Source organism: Microcaecilia unicolor, chromosome 4 (assembly GCF_901765095.1).
Source record: "Microcaecilia unicolor chromosome 4, aMicUni1.1, whole genome shotgun sequence".
NCBI lineage: Eukaryota > Metazoa > Chordata > Amphibia > Gymnophiona > Siphonopidae > Microcaecilia > Microcaecilia unicolor.
This window is the reverse complement of record NC_044034.1, coordinates 127,077,394-127,103,680: the sequence shown is the minus strand read 5'-3', so window position 1 is coordinate 127,103,680 and position 26,287 is coordinate 127,077,394. Positions and strand designations below refer to the sequence as shown.

General features: G+C 44.6%; 1 protein-coding gene across 5 annotated transcripts in view; it reads left to right on the top strand.

Moving 5' to 3' along the window:
• The window catches only part of DACH1 (dachshund family transcription factor 1), a 743,295-nt gene that overhangs the window by 649,955 nt on the left and 67,053 nt on the right, over positions 1 to 26,287 (top strand). For all 5 annotated transcript variants that reach the window (XR_003941906.1, XR_003941905.1, XR_003941904.1 and 2 more), the window contains 2 exons: positions 7,243 to 7,394; positions 19,893 to 20,040. Coding sequence is in view for 1 of the 5 variants with exons in the window: in XM_030200621.1 (XP_030056481.1) it covers positions 7,243 to 7,394; positions 19,893 to 20,040 (300 nt within the window). In the remaining 4 variants the exon portion in view is untranslated. The remainder of the gene's footprint in view (positions 1 to 7,242; positions 7,395 to 19,892; positions 20,041 to 26,287) is intronic.

Sequence of the window (26,287 nt, the reverse complement as noted above, 5' to 3'; positions counted from 1 at the left end):
GTTAAATAATATATATGTGCTCAGACTCTGTGCTCAAATCACCATATGTGAAAAGAGGCCACCATCCAACTCATCATTGAACAAGCCTATGTTCATTAATTGTTTTAGAAAATGTTTTTAGAATGTAATCCAAAATATCCCGACACAGTCTGAGTTTCACGAATGCTTTATCAGGGGGTTCAAATACCAATACCTCTAAATATTCATTCTGGTCAAACTACAGCCAAGATCTGTAGTCCAAACAGTTGTGCTATTTTCAAAACCCTGCACAAAAGCCATGTTTTCAACCTGATTGTAAATGATGAGGAGGTAATATTAGCCTAGTATCCCAAAAAAATCAACCCCCCCCCCCCCTTTGATTTTTTGGGATATAAGACTAATATTTCCTCTTCCGGATTATTTATTATTTTACACTTCGTTCACACCTTTTCAGTTGTAGTTTAAGGTGGCATATTCAGGTATAGTAGGCATTTTTAGTTATTTAAAATACTTATATTCTGCATTATTTTAGCAATTCTCACAGATTAAAAATAAAACATACACAATAAAATAAACCAAACATAATACATAATGAAACAAAGAAATATAAAATCATTCTCAAACTTCCCAAATTCCTTACAAGAATCCAACCCCAACTACAAATTCTCATCTTCTCCTTACTCTGATAGTACATGACTCATTTCTCAGTATATTAATATCAAACTCCAGCATATGCTTGGATAAACAAAAATGTTTGTGTCCCCGAAGGGCTTACAATCTAGCTCCCACCCCCCCTGTTTACTAAGCCACGTGGCAATGCCTACACAGCCCATGCAAAGTGAATGGGCTGTGTCAGCATTAGCACACTGGCAGCCGCTAGTGCGGCTTAATAAACAGGAGGCCAGGTTTGTACATGTGGCAATAGAGGATTAAATGGCTTTCCCAAGACCACATGGAGGAGCAATGGGATTTGAACCTGGTTGTCGGTCAGTTGCACTTTTGAGTGTGGATTAGGCAAATTCTATGGCTTCAATTAAGAAAATGGATGTTATTTATGTCAGTGCACCTCAATATGATTTACTAGTAAAAAAGGCCCGTTTCTGACACATATGAAACGGGCGCTAGCAAGGTTTTCCTCATAATGTGTATGTTTTGGAGAGTGTATGCGAGAGTGACTGTGTGTGATAGAGAGAGTGAAAGTGCAAGTGTGTGTGTGTGTGTGTGTGTGTGTGAGAGAGAGTGAGTCTGGGTGTGAGTGTGTCTGTGTGAGAGTGTGTGTGTGTGAGAATGAGAGTGTGTGCAATTGCGTATGGGAGACACAGTGTGATAGAGAGAGAGAGAGTGTGTTTCACACAGATACAGTGTGTGCGAGAATGAGAGTGTGTGTGAGGCACAGATTGTCTGTGAGACTGAGTGTATGAGACCAAGCGAGTATGTAACTGACTGTGTGACACATAGAGAGTGAATGTGATACACTGTGAGACATAGAGTGTATGAGAGTGAGAGACAGAAACACATTGTCTGTGGGAGAGAGAGAGTGTGTGAGAGAGAGAGAGAGAGAGAGAGTGTGTGTGTGTGTGACAGAGATACCTCCCTCCCTCTCTCTCTATGGTGTCAGGCCCCCCTCTTTCTGTGGTGTCTGAGTTTGCTGCCACTGCACCTAAGCAATTGGTGTGCTGGAGGAGAGGAAGAGAGAGAGAGAGTGTGTGTGTGGAGGGGATGTGTTGGAGGGGTTCAGCTTGGAAGAAGAGGGGTGTGGGGGATTCAGGATGCGCTGCCAGATGAAAGTTAGAGAGTGAGTGTGTGTGGGGGGGGGGGGGGGGGGGGGGGGTTCAGGAAGCAATGGCAGATGACAGAGTGAGGGAGTGTGTGTGTGTGTGGGGGGGGGGCAGGGGGTACAGGAAGCGCTGCCAGATGAGAGAGAGAGTGAGTGTGTGTGTATGGGGTTTCATGAAGCGCTGCCAGTTGAGAGAGAGTGAGTGTGTGTGTGTGGGGGGGGGGGTAGGGGGGGTTCAGGTAGCGCTGCCAGATGAGAGATAGAGTGAGTGCGTGTGTGTATGGGGTTTCTGGAAGCGCTGCCAGATGAGAGTGTGGGTGTGTGTGTTTTGGGGGTGTGGGGGGTGTGTTGGGGGGGTTCAGCTTGGAAAAAGAGGGGTGTGGGTGGTTCAGGAAGCGCTGCCAGATGAGTGAGTGTGTGTGGGGGGGGGGGGCGGTTTTTCAAGTTTTGCCAGATGATAGTGAGTGTTTGTGGAAGCACTGGCAGATGAGAGAGTGAGTGAGTGAGTGTGTGTGTAGGGGGGGGGGGGTTCAGGAAGCAGGGCTAAATGAGAGTGAGTGAGTAAGTGTGTGTGTGTGTTGGGGGGGGTTCAGGTACGGCTGGCAGATTAGTGACTGTGTGGGGGGGGGGTGGCAGGGGTTTCAGGAAGCACTGGCAGATGAGACAGAGTGATTGTGTGGGGGTGGGGTGCGTGGAGGGGGGGGTTCAGGAAGCGTTGGCAGATGAGATTTTGTGAGAGTGTGTATGTTGGAGGGGTGTGGGGGGTGTGTTGGGTGGTTCAGTTTGGAAGAAGAGGGGTGTGTGGGGGGTCTGGAAGCGGTGCCAGATGAGTGTGGGGGTGGTTTATCAAGCTTTTGCAGATGACAGTGAGTTTGTGTGTGGGGGGGGGGGGGGGGGGGTTCAGGTAGCGCTGCAAGATGATGAGAGTGTGTGTGTGTGTGTGTGTGGTGGTGGTGGTGGGGTGGTTCAGGAAGTGTGGCTAAATGAGAGTGAGTGAGTGTGTGTGTGTGAAGGGGGGGGGGGGGGGGGGTTCAGGAACAGGTGCCAGATTAGTGAGTGACTGTGTGTGGTTGTGGCAGGGGTTTTAGGAAGCACTGCCAGATGAGAGTGAGTGTGTGTGTGTGGTGGTGGTGGGGTGGTTCAGGAAGTGTGGCTAAATGAGAGTGAGTGTGTGTGTGTGTGTGTGTGTGGGGGGGGGGGAGGGGGGGGTTCAGCAACAGCTGCCAGATTAGTGAGTGACTGTGTGTGGGTGTGGCAGGGGTTTTAGGAAGCGCTGCCAGATGAGTGAGTGTGTGTGTGTGTGTGTGTGTGTGTGTATATGTATATGTATGTGTGTGTGTGTACGTGGTTTCTGGAAGCGCTGCCATATGAGACAGAGTGTATGTGTGTGTGTGGGGGGGGGGGGGGTTCAGGATGCGCTGGCAGATGAGATTTTTAGAGAGAGAGAGTGTGAGTGTTGGAGGGTTGTGGGGGGTGTGTTGTGGTGTTCAACTTGGATGAAGAGGGGTGTGGGGGGGGGGGTCTGGTAGCGCTGCCAGATGAGTGAGTGAGTGAGTGTGTGGGGGCAGGGGTTTCTGGAAGCGGTGCTTTGAAGATGAGTGAAGGAAGCGCTGCTAGATTGCAGGGGTTTGTTTTTTTGCCTTCACTGCCTCCTCGGCGCGATGTTCCCCCTCCCCCCCCCGCCGCCGCCGCCATCCCACCCAGCACGATAGTCCCGCTGTCGCCGCCATCCCACCCACCGTTGCGTAGTGTTGCTGGCGGGGGACACGAAACCCCGCCAGCATAAGTCCTGTCTTCAGACTCCGGCTTGATCTTCAGCATTGCTAGCCTCTGCTGGGCGGGGTTATGTGCGTCTGACGTCCTGTACGTGCAAGACGTCAGACGCACAGAAGCCCTGCCTGCAGAGGCTAGTAATGCTGAAGATCAAGCCGGAGTCTGAAGACAGGACTTATGCTGGCGGGGTTTCGTGCCCCCCGCCAGCAAAGGTACGCGACGGTGGGTGGCTTGGGGGGGGGGGGTGTTGCACCTCCTGTCTTTTGTGGGATTTCTTTTCTTCTGTTGAGGTTTGTTGGTTGTTTTGGGGGGGGGGGGGCGTTGCGCGAGGGGGGCGGGGGGGTGTTGGACCTCGGTCATTCTCTGGCGGGGCTCCATTTTATGTATGTAGCTTTTGGGTGGTTTTCTAGCCAGCGTTTCCTTGGCAGGGGGAGGAGTAGGGAAACACGCTCCGCGTGTTTCCCTACTCCTCCCCCTTCCTTGATGCGGTCCCTTCTTTCATTTTATGTTGGTTTTCCGCCCTCGACGTCATGACGTTTGACGCGAGGGCGGGGCAGCAAGTTGTTCAGTGGCTTCACCACCACGAACTTACGAACCGTTCTGGGACTCTGACTGACTTCAGTGACGTCAGTGTCCTCAGAACGTTGAGGTTGCCTTTTATTATAGTAGAAGATTAGATGAGCCGTAGGTCCGCCCCTTCTTTTGTTTGATAGGTGCATGACCCGTGATTGCATTCCGTTGCGTGGCAACGGCAACTGACGCCTTCGCCTCAGACGCTCCTCCCTTGTTGTATTCCTATTGGTGTGTTGCAGCTGTGACGCTCGTTTCAGATCATGGCGGCGCCCAGATGTACTGTGGTTAAAAGTGGTTACACAGCTTCGAACATTCAAACTTTTGAAGCTTCAAAGTGTGGTTCAGAACGTTCATGGTGCTTTTTATGTCCAGTTGGGGCGTGGCGTAGGTCGCAGATGGGGCGTGGCTTAGGGCGGTGGTGAGTAGTCCGAATAGCCAGGAGGACTACAGCAGTTCAGGACTCACTGCCACAGTTGGAGGGAGCTTCAGAACGTTCAAGGTGGGATTTATTTATATAGATAGTATTCTGATTGCTGCATGTCTCAATGATTTGCTGCCATTACGTGTAATTGTCTCTCTGCAGACTTATTTTTTGCTTTTCTCTTGAATGTTTTCTTCTATTATAAAGTTTATATAATGATGTTTCTGCAAATCATGCATGTTGTTTTATTTTTACTTTCTACCTTGACTGTTTTTGTTCTTATTATAAACCACTTTGGTATATTGTGAAAAGTGGTATATCAAATGAATGAACTGAACTGAATTTTAATGGGGTGGTCATGAATTTGATATACCACCTTTCTATGGGTACAACCAACGCAGTTTACATATATTATATGCAGGTACTTTTTTTGTCCCTAGTAAGATTACAATAAGTGTGTACCTGGGACAATAGAGGGTTAAGTGACTTGCCCAGGGTCACAAAGAGCTGCAGTGGGAATCCAACCCAGTTCCCAGGTTCTTAGCCTACTGAACTAACCTTTCTGTGAGATAAATATTGGAATTGTGGATCTTCTCGCCATGTACAGAAATGAAAGGACACTTTCTGATACTCCTAGGTAGTCCTTGGATGCTCAGCACCCCTCAGTTCTGAAATATTTGCAGTAGCCAACACCAACAAGCCATTCTGGAGAGTTCAATATGCATGCTTAGTTTCCTTCGGGTCTTGGTTTACAGTATCCATTTGTTTGCCCTTTACATAATGTAGAAGAAAAAGAAGTGGGACGTGGGGAGTTACTTCTATAATCATGCAATCATCTACTGAAATACTTTGTCATTTGATACTAACATCAGCATTGGTATTGAGATTTAATCTACTGCAAGTTAATTATTTTGGTTTCCCAGAGATCCCTATAGCCCACTTCTTGAGAGGTATTTAATTTACCCCTAGCTGAGTAGTGGCAACTTGCCCAGAAAGGACCTATCTTTCTAAATATGTTTTAGCTTTTCTTTTTATCTCATATTTTTGTTTTTAAAAATAAGGTGGCATATGATGTAAATTTTGGTATTGTATTGTTTTGGCTTTATGACATTAAGGGTTTCTAACTGATTTCTATGGAGCTAGAGTGAGTTAGTGTTTCAAGAACCATATATGGAAAATGAAATGTGGGCAGGGGTTTTGGCTTTTAGCCCTAGTTCATGCTGACATTACATCCTGCACATGCTTTGTGTGGATTCCCTACCTGTTCACATAGTAGACAGATGTCACTTGAGCAACTCTGCATTTCTAATAAGGATTAATCAGGCTTATGCATAGGGAAATGAGGCGACTAATGCATTCAGCATCTCAGAGCAAGGCAAGCCTGAAATGCTTCATTATATGCTTAGTATCGACCAATTCACCACAATTCAACCTTTTGTTTGGCTTTTGCTGTAATTTTGAATATTGATTTTCGCATTTTTAATTTGCTGGCCTTTTCAAGTAACTATTCACCACAGTCCTCTTTCTATCCTCAAGATAGGTAAATCAAGCCCATTATACCTATGATTTCAGGGAGAATGAGTAATTATATTTAGAAACATAATGAAGTGTAGATTATTTACCCAGTGAATTCGTAATATAAATGCACAGTTTCTTATTTCAAAAGGATTTTCCCCCAACTATTTGTGTTTTTTGAAAATTGGTTTTACAATGTTTAAAGCTCATTTTAAACAAAGTATTCCTAAATGGTGAATTAATATTTGACCTTTGACATGGAGCAGTAGCCTAGTGGTTAGTGCAGTGGAGTTTGATCCTAGGGAACTGAGTTTGATTCCCACTGCAGCTCCTTGTGACTCTGGGCAAGTCACGTAACCCTCCATTGCCCCTGGTACAAAATAAGTACCTGAATATATGTAAACCTCAGAAAGGCGGTATATCAAGTCCCATTTCCCTTTCCCTTTTGAAAAGCCAAAGCAGTTTTGATTAGAGTAGCGGGTTCACACACAAGTCCTCAGGACAAAAACATCCAGTTGAAGTTTCAGGATACCTGCAACAGATGTGTATAAAATACATTTATATACACTAGTGGCAATATATGCAAATTGATATTCTGTATATTTTTATGAATATCCTGAAAACCGTACTTTGTGTCTGAGAACTGGCTAAAGGACCCCACTGGATTATAGAAGCAATTTTAGATTTACTATAGTTGAAATGTGAGAGAGGACTTTAATTCTGTATCACTTTCAAGAAACTAATAATGTTTGAATTTTCTGTAGGAGGCACAAAAGTAATTGAATGGGTGGACAATAGCAAGACTTATTCGAAATGCATTTTATGCAGGAAAATATTCTGCTATGAATCTAAATAGAGAAAAAGCTAAAATGAGATAATTGGGGAAGTATCCATAAAATCAGCTTGAATATATTATTACAAGTATATATGAGATAATATTTGTTTTGAAAAGGATTCTATGGCACTGTAAACTCAGTCTCATTAGAGACTGCATTTAAAGGCTTATAAAGTTACTCATTAAAGTTATCTTGTTGTATCTCCACAGCTTTTTCATTAAAGAAAATTCAGCAGAAAGCATTTTCTCCTGATAGCAGGAACCAATTTGCAATAAATGTTCTGGAAACCACTAGGGAAGCCATTACTGAGGTCTAATAAAAACAGACAAGCGTAACTTGTTCTATATTTTTGTTTCAATCACATACAGATGAGACCCCACTTTCAACACCAACCACAAGAGACTGCTTTGACAAACTTTCCCTATCTGGGCATGGGCAACATTTACCTCCTGGCTTTCCATCTCCTTTCCTGTTCCCTGATGGACTGTCATCCATAGAGACACTTCTGACTAACATCCAGGTAGGCCTTCCTGAAGCCCAATGTTAGGGTAGAAACAGGTACCAAGCAGATTTACACAAATTCCTAAGGGCCCTGTTTAATAAACCACGCCAGAGGGGCGTTAACATTTTTAGCGCATGCTAATCATTAGTGTGCAGTAACCTTGTAGATGCCCATAATATTCCTATGGGCGTCTACATGGTTAGCATGCGCTAATTTTTAGCACGCACTAAAAATGCTAGTGCACCTTAGTAAACAGGACCCTAAGGTTTTCTAGCATAATGGGCTGAAAAGATTATTTGTTCTAGAGTACTAAATGCAAATAAATATAAGCTGAATGAAAACTCTTTGAACCATTTAGTCTTTAAAGACACCACAAGAATCAGAACAGTTATGAAACAGGTGCATTTATAAAATTTTTATTGAATTATAATAGAAGCATGAATAAAAGTGGTATTCACATATTTTAAGTGATGCTTTCATAATGCTCCCCTTTATTAGAGGATAGTAAGAGAGCTCAGTAATGTTTAAATTTACATGATAAGATCCTGTTAATTTTAAAGATGGTATAATTCTAATATGGCAAAGGCACCCAGAAAAGTACTTAATCATAAATAAGCCATCTTATGTAAAAGCAGAGGTTCTCAACTTAGTCCTCGGAACACACTAAGCCAGTCAGTTTTTCAGGATACTCACAATGATTATGCATGTGATACATTTGCATACAATGGAGGCATTGCATGTAAATTTCTCTCTTGCATTTTCATTGGGAATATACTATACTATGCATGACTTTTATATTCTGCAATATCTTCATATAGATTCATCATGGATTACAAAAAGAACATCCCAGACTGGCTTGTGTTTCCCAAGGACTGGCTTGAACCCCTGTGTTAAAAGTATAGCTTATACTAATGCAATAGACTTTTCAAGGAATTTAGAGAATTAATACAAGTCTAGCAGTATGAGTCCTTACTGTGTGCAAATTTCTCTTTTAATAAATCTGTTAACAGATATGATTAAATAGGTATTGGTTTCTTTCCATGTTAATTTTCTATGGTCATATTGTAAAATAGTTTACAAATATTTAAATATTCCCTTTAGGTAATACTTTAGTTGAGGGATTGTATTCAGTGTTGTAATGTTTCTGTAAAATATTCAGTAGTGGAAATATGCTAATAAATGATTTATAAACCCTCTCTAAATCATTCATAATACAACTCCTAGACAAAGTGATTACACACCCTTCTCTCTGACTGCTCTTGACTTCATGACCTAAAACTGTACTGAGTGGGGAATATTTCTCGAGTCATGTAGGTGGCGTACAGAATTATATGATGATTTATTCCAGTAAACCTGGACCAAAGTTATTTGTGTGATACTTTTCTTAAGATATTTTAAGTGTATTTTTCAAAAATACAATATTTACATGTTCAACAATCCTATGAAAATGATCACATATATAAGCAAATTATGGACAGACTGAATAAGTAAGCATAATGATTGTAATGCAGAATGTCAAAACTATTAGTAACTTATAATTACTCCCCTCAAAAGTGAGCAGTAAGCAATAGCATAAATGCTAAGAGGTCATTTTACAAAGATGCACTGAAAAATGGCTTGCGGTAGTGTAGGCGTGGGTTTTGGGCGCACGCTGATCCATATTTTAGTGCACCTGTAAAGAAGGCCTTTTTTTGCCGAAAATGGACATGCAGCAAAATCAAAATTGCCACACATCCATTTTGGGTCTGAGACCTAGTGGTAAAGAATACGGGTGATAATGATCTACGCACGTCAAATACCACTTGGCACAAATCCATTACGTGCGGCCGAAAATAAAAAATATTTTCAAGACGCGCTTGTCAGATGTGCGCCAAAAATGAAATTACATCAAGAGCCACGCGGTAGTTGGGCAGTAACTCCATTTTGGCATGCGTTGGGCGCACATAGATGCTTAAGCGGCTTAGTCAAAGGGCCCCTAAATCTAAAAGTAACCATATTTAAAGTATGTTTTTTTACAATATACAAGTAATTGTTTTTAAACATAAACTCATGGAGGGGCATTTTTGATATGACGTCTGAGTCCAAGTTCAAGTGGGGAATATAGCCATTTTCAAAACAGAAAAACGTCTATCTTTTTGTGAAAATTGATATTCGGCATATTTCCTAGATGTTTTTGTGCTCTGTGCATTTATCTTTTTGGTCCATTAAAAAAAATAAAGTCCAAGTGAAAAACACAAAATTAAACCACTAAAATGTAGGAGGAGCCATCGTTCTTAGTAGACTGGCCACACAGACATTCCAGAAGAGCAATGGGCACCCTAGGGGGCATTGCAGTGGACTTCAAATAAATGCTCCCAGGTACACATCTCACTGTTGCTCCCTTACCTTTACTGTCTGCTGAGCCCCCCTAAAACCCACTACCCCCAACTGTACACCACTATAATAGCCCTTATGAGTGAATGGGGCACCTATATGTGGGTACAGTGGGTTTCTGGTGAGTTTTAGAGGGCTCACAGTTTCCACTGCAAGTGTAACAGGTAGGGGGAGGTATGGGCCTGGGTCCATCTGGCTGCAGTGCACTGCACCCACCACTAGACTGCTCCAGGGTCCTGCATGCTGCTCTAATGGATCTGAGTATAACATCTGAGGCTGGAGAATTCAGTGGGCCTTTAAATTATTTTGTCTTTTGGTGTGCTAATAGTTTTTATAGATACATTTTTGCATATCAATAACCATTATGCTGCACAGATGAACATATATTTTATATAACAATAATATCACTCCCATTCAGCTAGAGTATAATTGATAGTAGCACCTTGTATTACATGTGAGATTGCTTGCATTGCAGATCTTTGGACCCTTGCTGATATATGTCTGTTTAATTTCTAAATATGAAGTATGCTTGGGTATATGGGTATAATATGGAAAGTAGTCACTAGTGGGTTTTAAATGTATATGTGTGTGTGTGTGTATTTCATAGGCCTGAAATAAGCTGTAATAAACAATACATTCTGTTGCAATTAGGTAATAATGCAATACCAACTAAGAAAAAAAACAGCTATATCTATATATGCATACCTGCATTGATATTGATACATAGATGGTAACAGTGTTGTGCTTCACATTTTCTAAAATTCACAATGATCGTTTTGCATTTAAAGAACAGCAAAATATTATGTTTTGTCAGCCAAGGACAATAATAGTTTAATCGTAGTTTATTTTAAACAGCTACTGATAATACAACCAATCAACACATTAAGTGGTGCCAACATTGGCATCTTGCTAAATAATCTCTAGACGTTGAGCTGAGAGTACATCTTTCAAAGATAAGTCAACAAGAGCAATCAGAGCAGAAAATTAGAATTTGGTATTTCAGAATTAAAATACAGCTAAACTAAAATTTTAATTGGGGTGATCTGAAAGGGCACTTGATGTAATGATCTTCATTTGTTACTAATTGTTTGTTTCTGGTGAAGAAGAAAAGTGTACATGAACATTGCTGAATTGAGTGAAAATGGCAGTTGCTTTAGCAAGGTTTTGTAAAAGCTGCATTCTATATATCCTGCATAGCTCTATTTAGTATACAGTTTGTATACCACTAGTCTCTCATCATGGCATCCTGTGTGCACAGATGCACAAATAACTGCGGTATCCATGCATTAAGTGAACTTCCCTGTATTCATTATATCATTGGGAGTAAGTGTGATGCAATGGGTACACAGCTGGCAATCCAGTTTGCCTGGGCCTGCCAGGCTAGACTTCCTGGTTTGTTGGAGGTGATGATTTATCTATAGGGATATACAAGCATGCCAGTTGCGGCACAGCAGTGGAGGAGGATAAAAATAAGGGGCAAGACAATTTTCCAACCTCTTCTTACTATTTTCCACACCAGTCCACCTTGAGCTGTTTTTCCTCCTGGCCTTTCTCCATTCCTTCCTCCAGTGCCCCTAGTTTTTCTCACATATTTCAGGTCTTTTAAAAGCCAGAAAATTATATCAAATATTTGTTAGAGCTATTTACTAAAGCTTGGTAACCTTCAATAATAACACAAGTTGGCATGTGTGTTAATTGTTGAGATCCATTTTCTAATGAGGCCAATTTATTAATCTACCTGCATTAACCTGGGTTACCACCCTTTAGTGAATTGCCCTGTAAGTTTACAGGGTGAGGCAAAAAAAGTAACCCCCTATAGTTTTTTGCCAGTTTCTCAGCAACCGCTTTGAATTTCAACAAGAAATTGTACATACATATTTAGTCATAAGTACATAAGTACATAAGTAGTGCCATACTGGGAAAGACCAAAGGTCCATCTAGCCCAGCATCCTGTCACCGACAGTGGCCAATCCAGGTCAAGGGCACCTGGCACGCTCCCCAAACGTAAAAACATTCCAGACAAGTTATACCTAAAAATGCGGAATTTTTCCAAGTCCATTTAATAGCGGTCTATGGACTTGTCCTTTAGGAATCTATCTAACCCCTTTTTAAACTCCGTCAAGCTAACCGCCCGTACCACGTTCTCCGGCAACGAATTCCAGAGTCTAATTACACGTTGGGTGAAGAAAAATTTTCTCCGATTCGTTTTAAATTTACCACACTGTAGCTTCAACTCATGCCCTCTAGTCCTAGTATTTTTGGATAGCGTGAACAGTCGCTTCACAACCACCCGATCCATTCCACTCATTATTTTATACACTTCTATCATATCTCCCCTCAGCTGTCTCTTCTCCAAGCTGAAAAGCCCTAGCCTTCTCAGCCTCTCTTCATAGGAAAGTCGTCCCATCCCCACTATCATTTTCGTCGCCCTTCGCTGTACCTTTTCCATTCTACTATATCTTTTTTGAGATACGGAGACCAGTACTGAACACAATACTCCAGGGGCGGTCGCACCATGGAGCGATACAACGGCATTATAACATCCGCACACCTGGATTCCATACCCTTCCTAATAACACCCAACATTCTATTCGCTTTCCTAGCCGCAGCAGCACACTGAGCAGAAGGTTTCAGCGTATCATCGACGACGACACCCAGATCCCTTTCTTGATCCGTAACTCCTAACGCGGAACCTTGCAAGACGTAGCTATAATTCGGGTTCCTCTTACCCACATGCATCACTTTGCACTTGTCAACATTGAACTTCATCTGCCACTTGCACGCCCATTCTCCCAGTCTCGCAAGGTCCTCCTGTAATCGTTCACATTCCTCCTGCGACTTGACGACCCTGAATAATTTTGTGTCATCGGCGAATTTAATTACCTCACTAGTTATTCCCATCTCTAGGTCATTTATAAATACATTAAAAGCAACGGACCCAGCACAGACCCCTGCGGGACCCCACTAACTAAACCTCCTCCACTGAGAATACTGGCCACGCAATCCTACTCTCTGCTTCCTATCTTTCAACCAGTTCTTAATCCATAATAATACCCTACCTCCGATTCCATGACTCTGCAATTTCTTCAGGAGTCTTTCGTGCGGCACTTTGTCAAACGCCTTCTGAAAATCCAGATATACAATATCAACCGGCTCCCCATTGTCCACATGTTTGCTTACCCCCTCAAAAAATGCATTAGATTGGTGAGGCAAGACTTCCCTTCACTAAATCCGTGCTGACTTTGTCTCATCAGTCCATGTTTTTGTATATGCTCTGCAATTTTATTCTTAATAATAGCCTCCACCATCTTGCCCGGCACCGACGTCAGACTCACCGGTCTATAATTTCCCGGATCTCCTCTGGAACCCTTCTTAAAAATCATCACATCTTACTTACATATTACTATTAAACAACATTTCATTATCTTAAGCTATGTTGATATTACTAACATTTTAGCATTACTACCTAGTGATTTTTGCCATTAAAAATGTTCAAGTTAAATCACGTCATTCAAATGATACAATTAACAATGTGTCAAAATTTCACAGTCACTGTGAATGCTCCAAGTGTCCACCCCCAGCTTTAACACAGGCCTTCAGTCACTTTGGGAAGTTCTTAACAGCCTTGTCAGTTGGTCTCTGTGGCAGACTGTCCCAGATCATCTACAGAGCTTCCTTGAGTTCAACGGCTTGAATGCATGCGGGTTTGGGCTTGTGACAGCCTCCAACATTGCTCCCCAGACAAAAGTCTATGTCACTGTGACATCATTAACAGTAAGCTGATACCCTGGGTTGTTTTTTTTTTTCAAATAATAGTTTTACACTGCAAACATTTTTGAACGTACAAAAATCGCTAAAAAGTCTGTAACTTCACCATGATTAATGATAATCGCATTCCACTCAGCACATAAATGTAGATAGTAGCAACAAATAAAGCTGTAAAGTTTCAATCTAAGGGGTTACTTTTTGTGCCTCACCCTGTAGATTCCAGAAATTTCAGAAACTGGTTAAGGGAAAATTAGGTTCTTACCTTGGTATTTTCTTTTCTTTAGTCATAGCAGATGAATCCATTACGAGTGGGTTGTGTCCATCAACCAGCAGGGGGAGATAGAGAGCACTGAAAAACCATAGTGCCTCATGGCCAGCTAGCTCCATCTGCCTCTTCAGTATTTGAAGCTTCCAAAACAGTGTGACACCGCAAAGCATAGTAACATGAACTTTCCTCACAGCGGATGAACGCCTCAGAGCAAGAGCAACAATTCCAAGGAGGGACGAACTCACCTCCTGTAACAGAACAGAAATCCTGAAGACTGTTTTCCAACTTCTCCCAATAAGGGGACATATCTGCAGGAAAACTGAACATAAAATTAACAGTCACATAATGAACCACTGAGGGAGGGCTCATGGATTCATCTGCTATGACTAAAGGAAAGAAAATTACCAAGGTAAGAACCTAATTTTCCCTTCCTTGTCATCAAGCAGATGAATCCATTATGAGTGGGATGTATCAAAGCAATCCCTAGATAGGGTGGAGTAGAGAAGTGGCCTAGTGGTTAGGGTGGTGGACTTTAGTCTTGAGGAACTGAGTTCGATTCCCACTTCAGGCACAGGCAGCTCCTTGTGACTCTGGGCAAGTCACTTAACCCTCCATTGCCCCATGTAAGCCACATTGAGCCTGCCATGAGTGGGAAAGCGCGGGGTACAAATGTAACAAAAAAAAAAACAAGCCACACCACGCACCAGCACTTGTGCTCCAAAATGCGCATCTCTTCTGGCAGCCACATCCAGCCTGTAAATTTGGGCAAAAGAGAGCTTAGAAGCCCATGTCGCTGCACTGCTATCTCTTGAAGAGAGAGTGCTCCAGTTTCAGCCCAGGAAGAGGAAATCGCTCTTGTGGAATGTGCCTTAAAGGCTTCAGGCGTAGGCCGGCCAGACAGCAAATATGATGAAAAATAGCTTCTTGAGCCCACGGGCTATAGTGGCCTTAGACGCTGGAGACCCTCTGCGCGGGACCTGACAACAGAACAAAAAGATGGTCAGAGGTCCAGAAGGCATTGACATGCGCAGATTGCAACAGAGCTCTTCGCACATCCAGAAGGTGCAACTGCCCAAATGATTCTGGAAATTCCTCTTTAGAAAAGGAAGGCAGGAAAATAGGCTGGTTTAGGTGAAACGCTGAAACCACCTTAGGCATGAAGGAAGGCACCGTACGTACCATAACTCCGGACTCTGAGAATTGCAGAAATGGGTCTCAACAGGATAGCGCCTGGAGCTCAGATACCCATCTCGCCGATGTAATGGCCAGCAAAAAGGACCGTTTTTTAAGGTCACATCCTTCTCCGAAGCTCGCCTAAGCGGCTCGAAGGGTGAACACTGAAGGGCCTTTAAAACTAACCCCAGGTTCCAGGCCGGACAGGAAGCCCACACGGGAGGATGGAGCCGAAGCACACCTCTGAGAAACCGTGCCACATCCGGGCAAGCAGCCAAAGAGAGGCCAGCGACCTTCCCTCGAAAACATGCTAAGGCTGCCATTTGCACCCGCAGGGAATTATAGGCCAAGCCTTTTTGTAAACCATCCTGCAAAAAGTCAAGTATGGCAAGACAGAAGCCCGCATGGGTGTGATCGCTTTAGAAGCACACCAAGCCTCAAATTGGCACCAAATCTGGCATAAGCCACGGAAGTGGAATGTTTGCGGGCCTGTAGGAGAGTGGAAATGACTTACTGGAATAACTCTTGGTCTCAATTGCGCCCTCTCAATAGCCATGCCGTAAGACCAAAGCGACAGGCATCCTCCATGGTTACCGGTCCCTGTGACATAGATTCGGTACCATAGGTAACGGCCAGGGAGCCTTTACCAGCACCGCCAGAGGTCCGCATACCACGGCCTCCTGGGCCAATCCAGGGCGATGAGAACCACCTCTCCTTTATGTAGCCGAATCCGCAGGAGAACTCGCCCTATCAAGGGCCACGGAGGGAACACATACAGGAGGCCCAGAGGCCAGGGTTGAGCCAAGGCATCCAACCCCGCCGAGCGAGGATCTCTCCATCTGCTGTAAAAGCATGGGAACTTTGGCATTTGCAAGAGGCCATAAGATCCGCTGCAGGCGTCCCCCATTTGGGACAGATCTGCAGGAATACTTCGTGTGCAAGTTCCCACTCCGCTGGGTCGATTTGATTCCTGCTTAGATAATCGGCTTGCATGTTGCTCTGACCTGCAATGTGAGCTACTGACAGAAACTGCAGATGTAGCTCGGCCCAGTGGCATATCTGAGCGACCTCTGCGGGCAGTGCTTTGACACTGAGTGCCACCTTGTCATTTATGTAGGCCACTGCTGTTGTGTTGTCCGACAGAACTCTGACAGCCAATCCTTCCAGGGTCAATTGAAAGGCCAGAAGCACCTAAAATATCGCTTTCAACTCCAAGCGATTGATGGACCACGCCAACTCCTCGAGTGTCCAGAGACCCTGGGCATGCCTTCCCCGGGAATGTGCACCTCAGCCCTTCAGGCTGGCATCTGTTACCACCAGGCACCAATCGGGGAGCGCTAGCGGCATTCCTCGCCACAGCATGCTGTCTGAGAGCCCCCACTCCATACTGAGCCGGGCTGCAGGAAGCCACGTGAGTCTGCATTGAGAATCCTGAAATATTGGAGACCATCGTTGAAGCAGGGAACACTGCAGAGGTCTCAGGTGCGCTCTTGCCCATGGCACCACTTCTAAGGTGGCCGTCATCGACCCCAACAGCTGGACTATGTCCCAAGCTCGCAGGCGGGGCATCCTCAGGAGCAGACGGACCTGGTTCTGAAGCTTGCACCGCCTTTGCTCGGGTAGGTACATACCCCGAGGCTGTGTTGAACCGGACCCCCAAATATCTAGAGATTGAGAGGGGGTCAGGTGACTTTTAGCTAAGTTGACGACCCAGCCCAGAGACTGCAGTACTGAGACCACTCTGGCTGTAACATGATGACTCTCTTCTGCCGAGTCCGCTCTGATGAGACATTCGTCTAGGTACGGGTGAACCTGGATACCCTCTCGCCTGAGAAAGGCAGTTACTACCACCATTACCTTTGAAAAGGTTCGGGAGCTGTGGCGAGGCCAAAAGGCAAGGCCTGAAACTGGAAATGTTTTCCCATCACCGCAAAACGCAGAAACCTCTGGTGCGGGGGCCAAATTGGTAGTGCAAGTAAGCTTCTTTCAGGTCCAGAGACGTGAGAAACTCTCCTGGCTGTACCGCCGCAAAGACGGAGTGGCAGGGTTTCCATGTGAAATGCCGCACTCTCAGAGACTTTGTTGACATCTTTTAAGTCTAGGATTGGCCCGAAAAGACCCTCCTTTTCGCGGCACCACAAAGTAATGGTAAATGGAGTAACGGCCAGAGCCGAGTTCGGTGCGAGGCACCGGGCACACCGCCCCTAGATGAATCAAGCCTGTACGGTCTCCTCTACCGCCGCCTGTTTGGCGGCAGAACCGCATCGGGACTCCACAAACACGTCTCTTATCGGGCCATTGAATTCTATGCTGTAGCCATCTCTGATCAGGTCCAGACCCACTGATCTGAGGAAATCTTGGCCCACTCCTCGTGAAAGAGGGAAAGTCATCCTCCTATAACAGGGAGCGAAGAGAGTGCCAGCGCACCATCATTGAGAGGGTTTGCCCTAGAACTCCAGGCCTTGAGCCAGCTCCTGCGGAACGCTTGTCCGAGCGAAAGGAGTTCCTCTGCTGAAAACGGGCATGAGAAGTGAATCCAGCAGAACGCCCCGGGCGGTACCTTCGAGCTTCTCTGAAGTGCCGTCTGTAAGAGGAGGGAACCGCCTGACCTTTGGAGGAAGGCCGCGGCCTGTCCTTGGGTAAGCGCTGGGGTGTAGCATCCCCCAGGCCTTTAACAATATTCTCCAACTCCTCACCAAATGGAGAAGGCCTTGAAAGGGCAACTTCACCAACCTTTGCTTAGAGGCCATGTCAGCCGCTCAATGCCGTAGCCACAACAGGCGGCGAGCCGCCACAGCCATCTGTTTAGTCTAAGCTCTGACCAGATCATAAAGGGTGTCAGCCGAGAAAGACAAGGCCGACTCACCTCCGCAAGGGGCTCCGCTCCATCTCCGGGCTGTTCCACTGCCTGCTGTAACCAAGCAAGGCAGGCTCGGGCAGCGTAACAACTGACTGCAGATGCCCATAAGGATAGGCCTGAAATCTCAAAGGACCGCTTTATAGCTGATTCAAGTCGTTGGTCCTGCATATCCTTCAGGGCAACTCCTCCTTCAACTGGGAGGGTAGTTCTCTTTGACACAGCTGTGACTAGGGCATCCACTTTAGGCACAGCTAAGCGAGCCAAATTCTCCTCACTTAGAGGGTATAATTGCCCCATAGCCCTGGCAACTTTCAAAGACCCCTCGGGGTCAGCCCATTGAGCTGAAATAAGCTCTTGGATGGAGTCATGCAAAGGAAAGGCTCGAGCAGGCTTTTTAGTACTTGTCATCCTCGGATTAGCAGAGGAGAGCTCAGCACTCGCAGGATCTTCAATAGAGAGGGCCTGCAGTGCATTAGAAATCAGCACTGGCAGCTCATCACGGTGGAAAATCCTCACCGCGGAAGGATCATCCGGATCCAGTGGCAATCCTGCACCTTCCTCTGGCTCTCCAGACCACGAGGGCCTGCCAGACCCCTCTGAGTCCTCACATCCCGACCATGGGGGGAAAAACGGGGGTGGGCCACTCTCTGAAGGAGAATCCACCCTTCTGCGCTTGTCCTGCGGCCATCTGTCAGGGGAAAATGCACCTGACGGTAATTCAAGCCCGGGCCGGCTCTGACGTCAGAAGAGCATGATTTACAGAGCCGTGCTGCTGATCTGCGCTTGCCACAACGGGAACAACACTTTATAACCTCCGCAGCCATCGCCAAAAACGGCGGGAAATTCAAAATGGCAGATTCGCACCAAAATTGCCCCAAACGCGGGCCCACCCTGGAGGAGCTTCAAAATGCTCTTACATTTCCGGATCGAGTCGACAGAGCTCCGATCCACTGCACAAACTGAAGGAAAGCCTCTTTCTTGGATCGCAGCGCTACAGCGGCCACATTTTTTTGTTGTTGACGCTGTGAGGAAAGTTAGAGGCAACAGCGCAAGAGGCAACTTTTTCCACTCCAGAGGATCAGTAGCATGGGAAAGGCAGTGAAAGGGCGAACCTATGTGCCTGCATCCACAGCGTGGGCAAAGACAGGGATAGGGCTTGCCTATGTGTCTACATCCACATCGGGGGCTGGGTAAGGCAGGGAAAGGGCATACCTATGTGCCTTTAAAGTGGGCACCATCAGCCACAACACCCCTGCTACAACTGGCAACAGCAAAGGAGCCACCCCAGGCAGATTTCTGAAGGAGCTTGAACAAGCTGCATCCACCCTGCTGGGGAGATAGAGAATACTGAAGGGGCAGATAGAGCTAGCTGGCCATGAGGCACTATGGTTTTTCAGTGCTCTCTATCTCCCCGTGCTGGTTGATGGACACAAACCCACTCGTAATGGATTCATCTGCTTGATGACAAGGAATGAAGGTATTGTTATTTTTTTTTCACTCTTTAAAACAAATGTGCTTTGTTTCTAACCAAATTAAGTTATTGCCTAGATGATTTCCTTGGAGTTTTCATATTCTTAGTCATGTATAGACTTGATATCTGTCAACTAAACTAATGAAGGATAAAAGAGTATTAGGTTTTACAAAACTGAATAATGGTGTTAGTATAGTATTGTTTTGTTTTTACGTCATGTCTAGTCATGGGAAAAAACCTAGAATTGAACTCCATGCCGACAGAAACAGATTAGGTCCACCCCGTTCTTCACCATAGCATGTATAGTACTCTAGTCCTACTTTTCTTCACTAATGACTTCTTTTACAAAGCTGTGCTAGCAGTTCCTGTGCGGCAAATGAGAGGAAGCCCAGAAGAATTGAGTGGGCTTCCTCTCATTTACCCTGCAGGAGTTGCTAGCGCATCTCTGTAAAAGAAGCCCTAAATCATGGATAACTTTGCCAAGCATACAGTAGTATAAACCAGGATTGATTTAGTCTGCTCCTTTAAATATGAAGCTATATGATCATTACCGTTTTGTTTTTGTTTTATATTTCCTAATTGTATTTTTCAACATTTTAACAGGGTCTACTAAAGGTTGCGATAGACAATGCCAGAGCTCAGGAGAAGCAAGTCCAGATGGAGAAGACCGAGCTCAAAATGGAACTGTTCAGGGAACGGGAATTAAGGGAAACACTTGAAAAACAGTTGGCAGTGGAACAAAAGAACAGAGGTGTTTTACAAACTCAATTTAATATACTACTAACACAGAGGTTCTTAACCAGTGGTCCTGCACCCCTCGGGGGTGCAGGAAGAGGTCAAAGTGTGGATAAGGGTTTTGAAATCTGAGGCAATTTATAGAAACTTTCTAGACAGAGTGAAGACAGTTATTAAGACAGTTATTGGTAGTATAATTGTGTGGTACTGTAATTTTAGTGACATGGTAACAGTTAGTACTGTTAGTGGCTAACAGTGATATCTGTAGCTATCGGTAGTCACTAGTGTACACATGGTTGGGAAGGGTTGCAAGGATTTTATCAACCACTGTTTGCTAATCTAAAAAGAAAAATGTTTTTACTGCAAAAAGCACTTGAAATTCATACTTATTTATTAAATGAGGGAAAAGACCTCAGACAAAACAGATCACAAAACTTTAAAATTGGTCCACTATATAAGCAAAAGATAAGACAAAAAATGCAGGGGTGGACCAATAGGCATATGTGGAAAAACACTATAATTTATAGCCAAAAAATGGGAAAAGGCCTATAAGAGCCAATAGTAGGTCCCAAATAGGTGATATTAAAAAGAACTCATAACCAAAAATTCAGAAGAATTGGTCCACCCTTACTTTTTTTTTTTTTTATTCTTTGACTGGTATTTAATTAATTAATTTATTTATTACATTTGTACCCCGCTCTTTCCCACATACAGCAGGTCCACTACGGCTTACATAGTAAAAGAAAGCATCTTACATGGTAAAGAATACAGTAAAAACAAGGAAATGTAGGAACAGTATTATAAATTGTGATGATCATAACTACTTTCTCCTTTTTATTTTTTGTTTGTTTGTTTTTGTGTATGTGTGTTTCTACTATATAAGCAATCGTACAACTTTGATCACTAATATCTTTAAGTCCATTAAATGATAGCTAGGATAATTTTATAACACGTCTCGTAAGTTGGAAATCCAAGTAGGCACCTATTTTGAGTCTATTTTATAATGGCAAAGGCACCTATGGTTTGCCTGCACAATTGCAGCTGAAACACACCTGCATACATTTACACATCAGTAGCGGGTTTAAATATGCATAGTTGATGTACACACACAGGTGCATATTTTATATATTATGGTCCCACCCCTTGGAGTCAGAACCAGGAAGTATAAAAGGCAGGGCCAGACTGGGGTTAAGGAGGCCCAGGGAAGGAAGAATGGAAGTCCCGCCGCTACAGATTATGTCTAATGATCGCAACCTGGATGAGGTAAGCCTTGCTCTGTGGTCTGGCTGGAGCCAGACCTTGACCTCGGAGAAGAGACGAGAAAATTTACAGGCTGTGTTTGGGGCATGGCAGCCCCATCAGCTACAGACTGTGTTTTAGGCCTGCCAGCCAGGGGCCTGCTTGAAATTTTATTTACAAAACTATAGAGGTGCTTCACATTGAGGGGCATAATCAAATGGGGCACCCAAGTTTTCCTGAGGGTGTCCTCGCAGGATGTCCCCACGAAGGGGCGGGGAAAACCATATTATCTAAACGAAAGATGGGTGTCCATCTTTTGTTTCGATAATACGGTCAAAGACGCCCAAATCTCAACATTTAGGTCGACCTTACAGATGGTCGACCTAAATGTTGAGTTGGTCGACTTTAGAGATAGTCGTGCCCGGATTTCGTCGATAATGGAAACCGAGGACACGCATCTCAAAAATGACCAAATCCAAGGCATTTGGTAGTGGGAGGAGCCAGCATTCGTAGTGCACTAGTCCCCCTGACATTCCAGGACACCAATCAGGCACCCTAGGGGGCACTGCAGTGGACTTCACAAATTGCTCCCAGGTGCATAACTCCCTTACCTTGGGTGCTGAGCCCCCCCCCCCCAAAAACCCACTCCCCAGAACTACATGTGGGTACAGTGGGTTTCAGGTGGGTTTTGGAGGGATCACATTTACCACCACAAGTGTAACAGGTAGAGGGGGATGGGCCTGAAGTGCATTGCACCCACTAAACATTGCTCCAGGGACCCGCATACTGCTGTGATGGAGCTGGGTATGACATTTGAGGCTGGCATAGAAGCTGGAAAAAATGTTTTTTTAATTTTTGGGGTGGGAGGGGGTTGGTGACCACTTGGGGAGTAAGGGGAGATCATCCCCGATTCCCTCCGGTGGTCATCTGGCACCTTTTCGAGGCTTGGTCGTGAAAAAAAAGGGACCATGCAAGCCGATTATCTAAGCAGGAATCAAATCGACCCAGCGGAGTGGGAACTTGCAGACGAAGTATTCTTGCAGATCTGTCCCAAATGGGGGACGCCTGCAGCGGATCTTATGGCCTCAAGTGCAAATGCCAAAGTCCCGTGCTTTTACAGAAGATGGAGAGATCCTCGCTCGGCGGGGTTGGATGCCTTGGCTCAACCCTGGCCTCTGGGCCTCCTGTATGTGTTCCCTCTGTGGCTAAGCCTCCCCAGCCCAGCTGTGACCTTCCCCGCCTTTCTCCTCCGGCTCCAAATTGTTAATTGTATCGTCCGCCTCCCGCTCCCTGGCTGAGCCCGCCATCAACTCCCCGACATACCTTCCGTTCCGTTCCGAAAGCTCAGCTGTTATTTTAAGTCGCAGTGGCTGGGCTGTGGCAGCTCGAGTCCAGTCTCTCCCTTCAGTGTCCCGCCTTCCTCTGATGAGGCATTTCCTGTTTCTGCAAGGGCGGGACACTGAAGGGAAAGGCTAAAGTCGAGCCGCTCCTGCCCTTCCCCACAGAAATTTGGCAGCTCAGGAGCCGGCTTTACTTTTCCAGCAGTAGTGGTGAGTGTTAAGTCCAGACAGGAAAAGAAGCGGAGATTGCAGGGTCTGATCGTTGAAAGGCTCTTTCTACGAAGAATGCAGGCGGGTAGGGGGGGCTGTAGTTTGTGCCATGTGGGATGTTGAAGTCGCGGTAGCCTTTCTTCTCTATCTCTTCTCCCCAACCCCCTTGAGTCTGATCTCAGCCTTTCCCCTTCCTCCTCTTCCCTGCCCACTCTACTGTCTGCGGGACACAAAGAGGCCTTTGCTGGTAGCCCAGCCCCCCTCGCCTCTTGTTGTCTTCAGAGGTTTCTTAACCTGCATAATCCCCCTTGTGTTGTTGTATTAAAGAGACATGTTTTAGAGAGAGTTCTAGTTCTTATGCCTCACTGCAGCCTCCTGACATCTTTAAAACTGGGTGAGTGTCCCAACAGAAGGTACATGGGGGGAAGGGGTTATTAGGAACCCTAAGGACTTAAGCTAACCTTCGCCCTTGCGCCCCCGCTCAGTTAATTTTTAGACCCTTCCCCCCTTCCAATATCAAGTAATTGGATAAAAACTTGAAGCTGAATGATTTCTGGGGATCAGACCCAACCTGTTCTCCTTTTCTTTTTCAAAGCGTTCTGTATAATAGCTACTTTGGTTTGAAAGCCTCTGATCTCTTAGGATTCACTAAGGTTCTTCACTCATTTTGTGTCTGTGGGAAAAGACCGTGATGAATTGGGTCCTTAGAATTCCCCCCCCCCCCCAAAAAAAAAAAAAAAAAAATTATATAAAATAAGGAGCCTTCATTCCTCTCTGGTGAATCATGAAATAAACCAGGATTTAAAAAGGGAGATGAATTATTTTTAAAATTTTGTGAGCAAACCAAGCTTTTACTTTTAAAATATGTAATTTATGATATATAAATCCATTTTTACATGCACATAGAAGCATTACTTATCAATAACCAGCAGCCCTTCCTTGGAACTCAGTCTCTTCTCCACCATGACAAAATTATATACCGAATACACTGCAAGAAAACTTTCACTTGCTAACCTTCAATCTCACTAATTAGGGTGGTGCTTTTAACTTTTCACATTTGGGATGTTGTACTTATTTTTTTTTTCTGTGCGTTGTCAGACAATTGTGGATGTAAGCCCCACTCCTAACCCCGCCCCCTGTAGCCTCCCCAAACAGTTGGGCCACCAACCGCCTATGGTTACAGAAGTCAGATTGGGTGATCAGATGTTGAGATTTCCTCCTTCCCTGCACATCCACTAACAGGAATTAGCACCATATGTTCTTGCTTCCTTCCTCTCCCCACTCAGTCAGTCTCCCTCTCACACAAACATATGTATAGACACATATGCGGTCATACATTCTCTCTTCCCCCTCTCCAGGTTTGAACTGAACACTCTCCCCATTCCCCAGTGCCAGTGCTGTTCCCCAAAAGAGGACAGAAGAGTTGGGGAATAGAAGACGGGGAGAGTGGGTAAGGAGAGTGTATGCATGTTGGAAATAAGGAGTTTATATATGAGGACAATGCAGGGTATCTCTGTTCAGTGAGAAGTATGTGTGGAGAGGGGAAGTATGTATGAAGGGGATGTTAGAAGTGTGCAGTATGGGATTAGCCCAGGGGGAAATGAGGTGGTCTCCCTCTCTCTATTGGTCTATCTCCCTTCTTTCCACTTTTATCTCACCTCCCCCCCTCGCAGTCACTCTTTCTCTTTTTCCTCCCCCTCCTCACTTTAAAGAAGGACCTGCCACTTCCACCCTATATCTCATATTGCAGCTGCCAATGCTCCTGGACTGCTAGTCTCTCCATTGCTCATGGAATATGCTTGCCACTACTTCTCATGACCGCTTCTTTTTATAACATACTACCGTCGCTGAGTAATGAGATGTCTCATCCAATCCCCCCTATTTTTTAAAGGTGCAGGAGCTTGTGGGCCATGGCAATTCCACTACCATGAAGTTACAAACCCTTGTGCCTTTAAAAGTGCAGAATAGGATTAGCACAATGCTGATGCTGCATTTTCTTGACATGCCTCTTGTACTGGCTGCCTGCACCAAAGTTGCCTGGCCGCATGTATATTTATGCATATTTGTCAGTCACCCTCAGAGGATCACTCTGGCGTTTGGACATACCACGCCATACAAATAGACAGAGATCCATTTTTTTCATCAAGGGAAGATTATAACAAAAGCATATACCTAATGTCTCTTTCCATCTTACATCTGCATGTTGAAGGAGCATTACCTGCAATCCTTTTTTATTATTAAGACCTTTCTTTTGATTTTGTTATGTGTATTTTTAATATTAATGTTTGAATTTTTTGGAAAGTTCTTCTACTTTGCCGCTCATTGTAAGTTATGGTGTCATGATGATCCTTATCAGAAACCCATACCAGAATCACACCATTACCCATAAAACATAAATATAATTCCAGGCACTGAAGAGAATACTCCAAGAAGGAGATTCTTAAACCAGTGTGCATAATCAGTACAAAAGCAAGATTTGAAGATATTTAACTAAAGTATATTTTAATAAATGTATTTAAACAACATGAAATACAATCAGAAGAGGAAACAACAGTGCAAGTTAATATTTTGAAGAATGTAGCTAGTAAATATGTTTGGAGCAAGCCTTTATGCAGGTGAAAAAAGCAATTTTGCTTTCAGTAGTTGGTTTCCAGTGCTGTGCATCATATGCAATATTGTTAGATAAATGTTGATTAATCTACCATTTTCAAAGAATCTTCCTAAAAAATGTAACCCCCATTTTCTTTCCTACTCTGAGCTATCTAGTTTTTATTTTAAACTGCTGAGAAGAATAAAACTTGAAACTTACCATAGATATACAGTGGTGGAAATAAGTATTTGATCCCTTGCTGATTTTGTAAGTTTGCCCACTGACAAAGACATGAGCAGCCCATAATTGAAGGGTAGGTTATTGGTAACAGTGAGAGATAGCACATCACAAATTAAATCCGGAAAATCACATTGTGGAAAGTATATGAATTTATTTGCATTCTGCAGAGGGAAATAAGTATTTGATCCCCCACCAACCAGTAAGAGATCTGGCCCCTACAGACCAGGTAGATGCTCCAAATCAACTCGTTACCTGCATGACAGACAGCTGTCGGCAATGGTCACCTGTATGAAAGACACCTGTCCACAGACTCAGTGAATCAGTCAGACTCTAACCTCTACAAAATGGCCAAGAGCAAGGAGCTGTCTAAGGATGTCAGGGACAAGATCATACACCTGCACAAGGCTGGAATGGGCTACAAAACCATCAGTAAGACGCTGGGCGAGAAGGAGACAACTGTTGGTGCCATAGTAAGAAAATGGAAGAAGTACAAAATGACTGTCAATCGACAAAGATCTGGGGCTCCACGCAAAATCTCACCTCGTGGGGTATCCTTGATCATGAGGAAGGTTAGAAATCAGCCTACAACTACAAGGGGGGAACTTGTCAATGATCTCAAGGCAGCTGGGACCACTGTCACCACG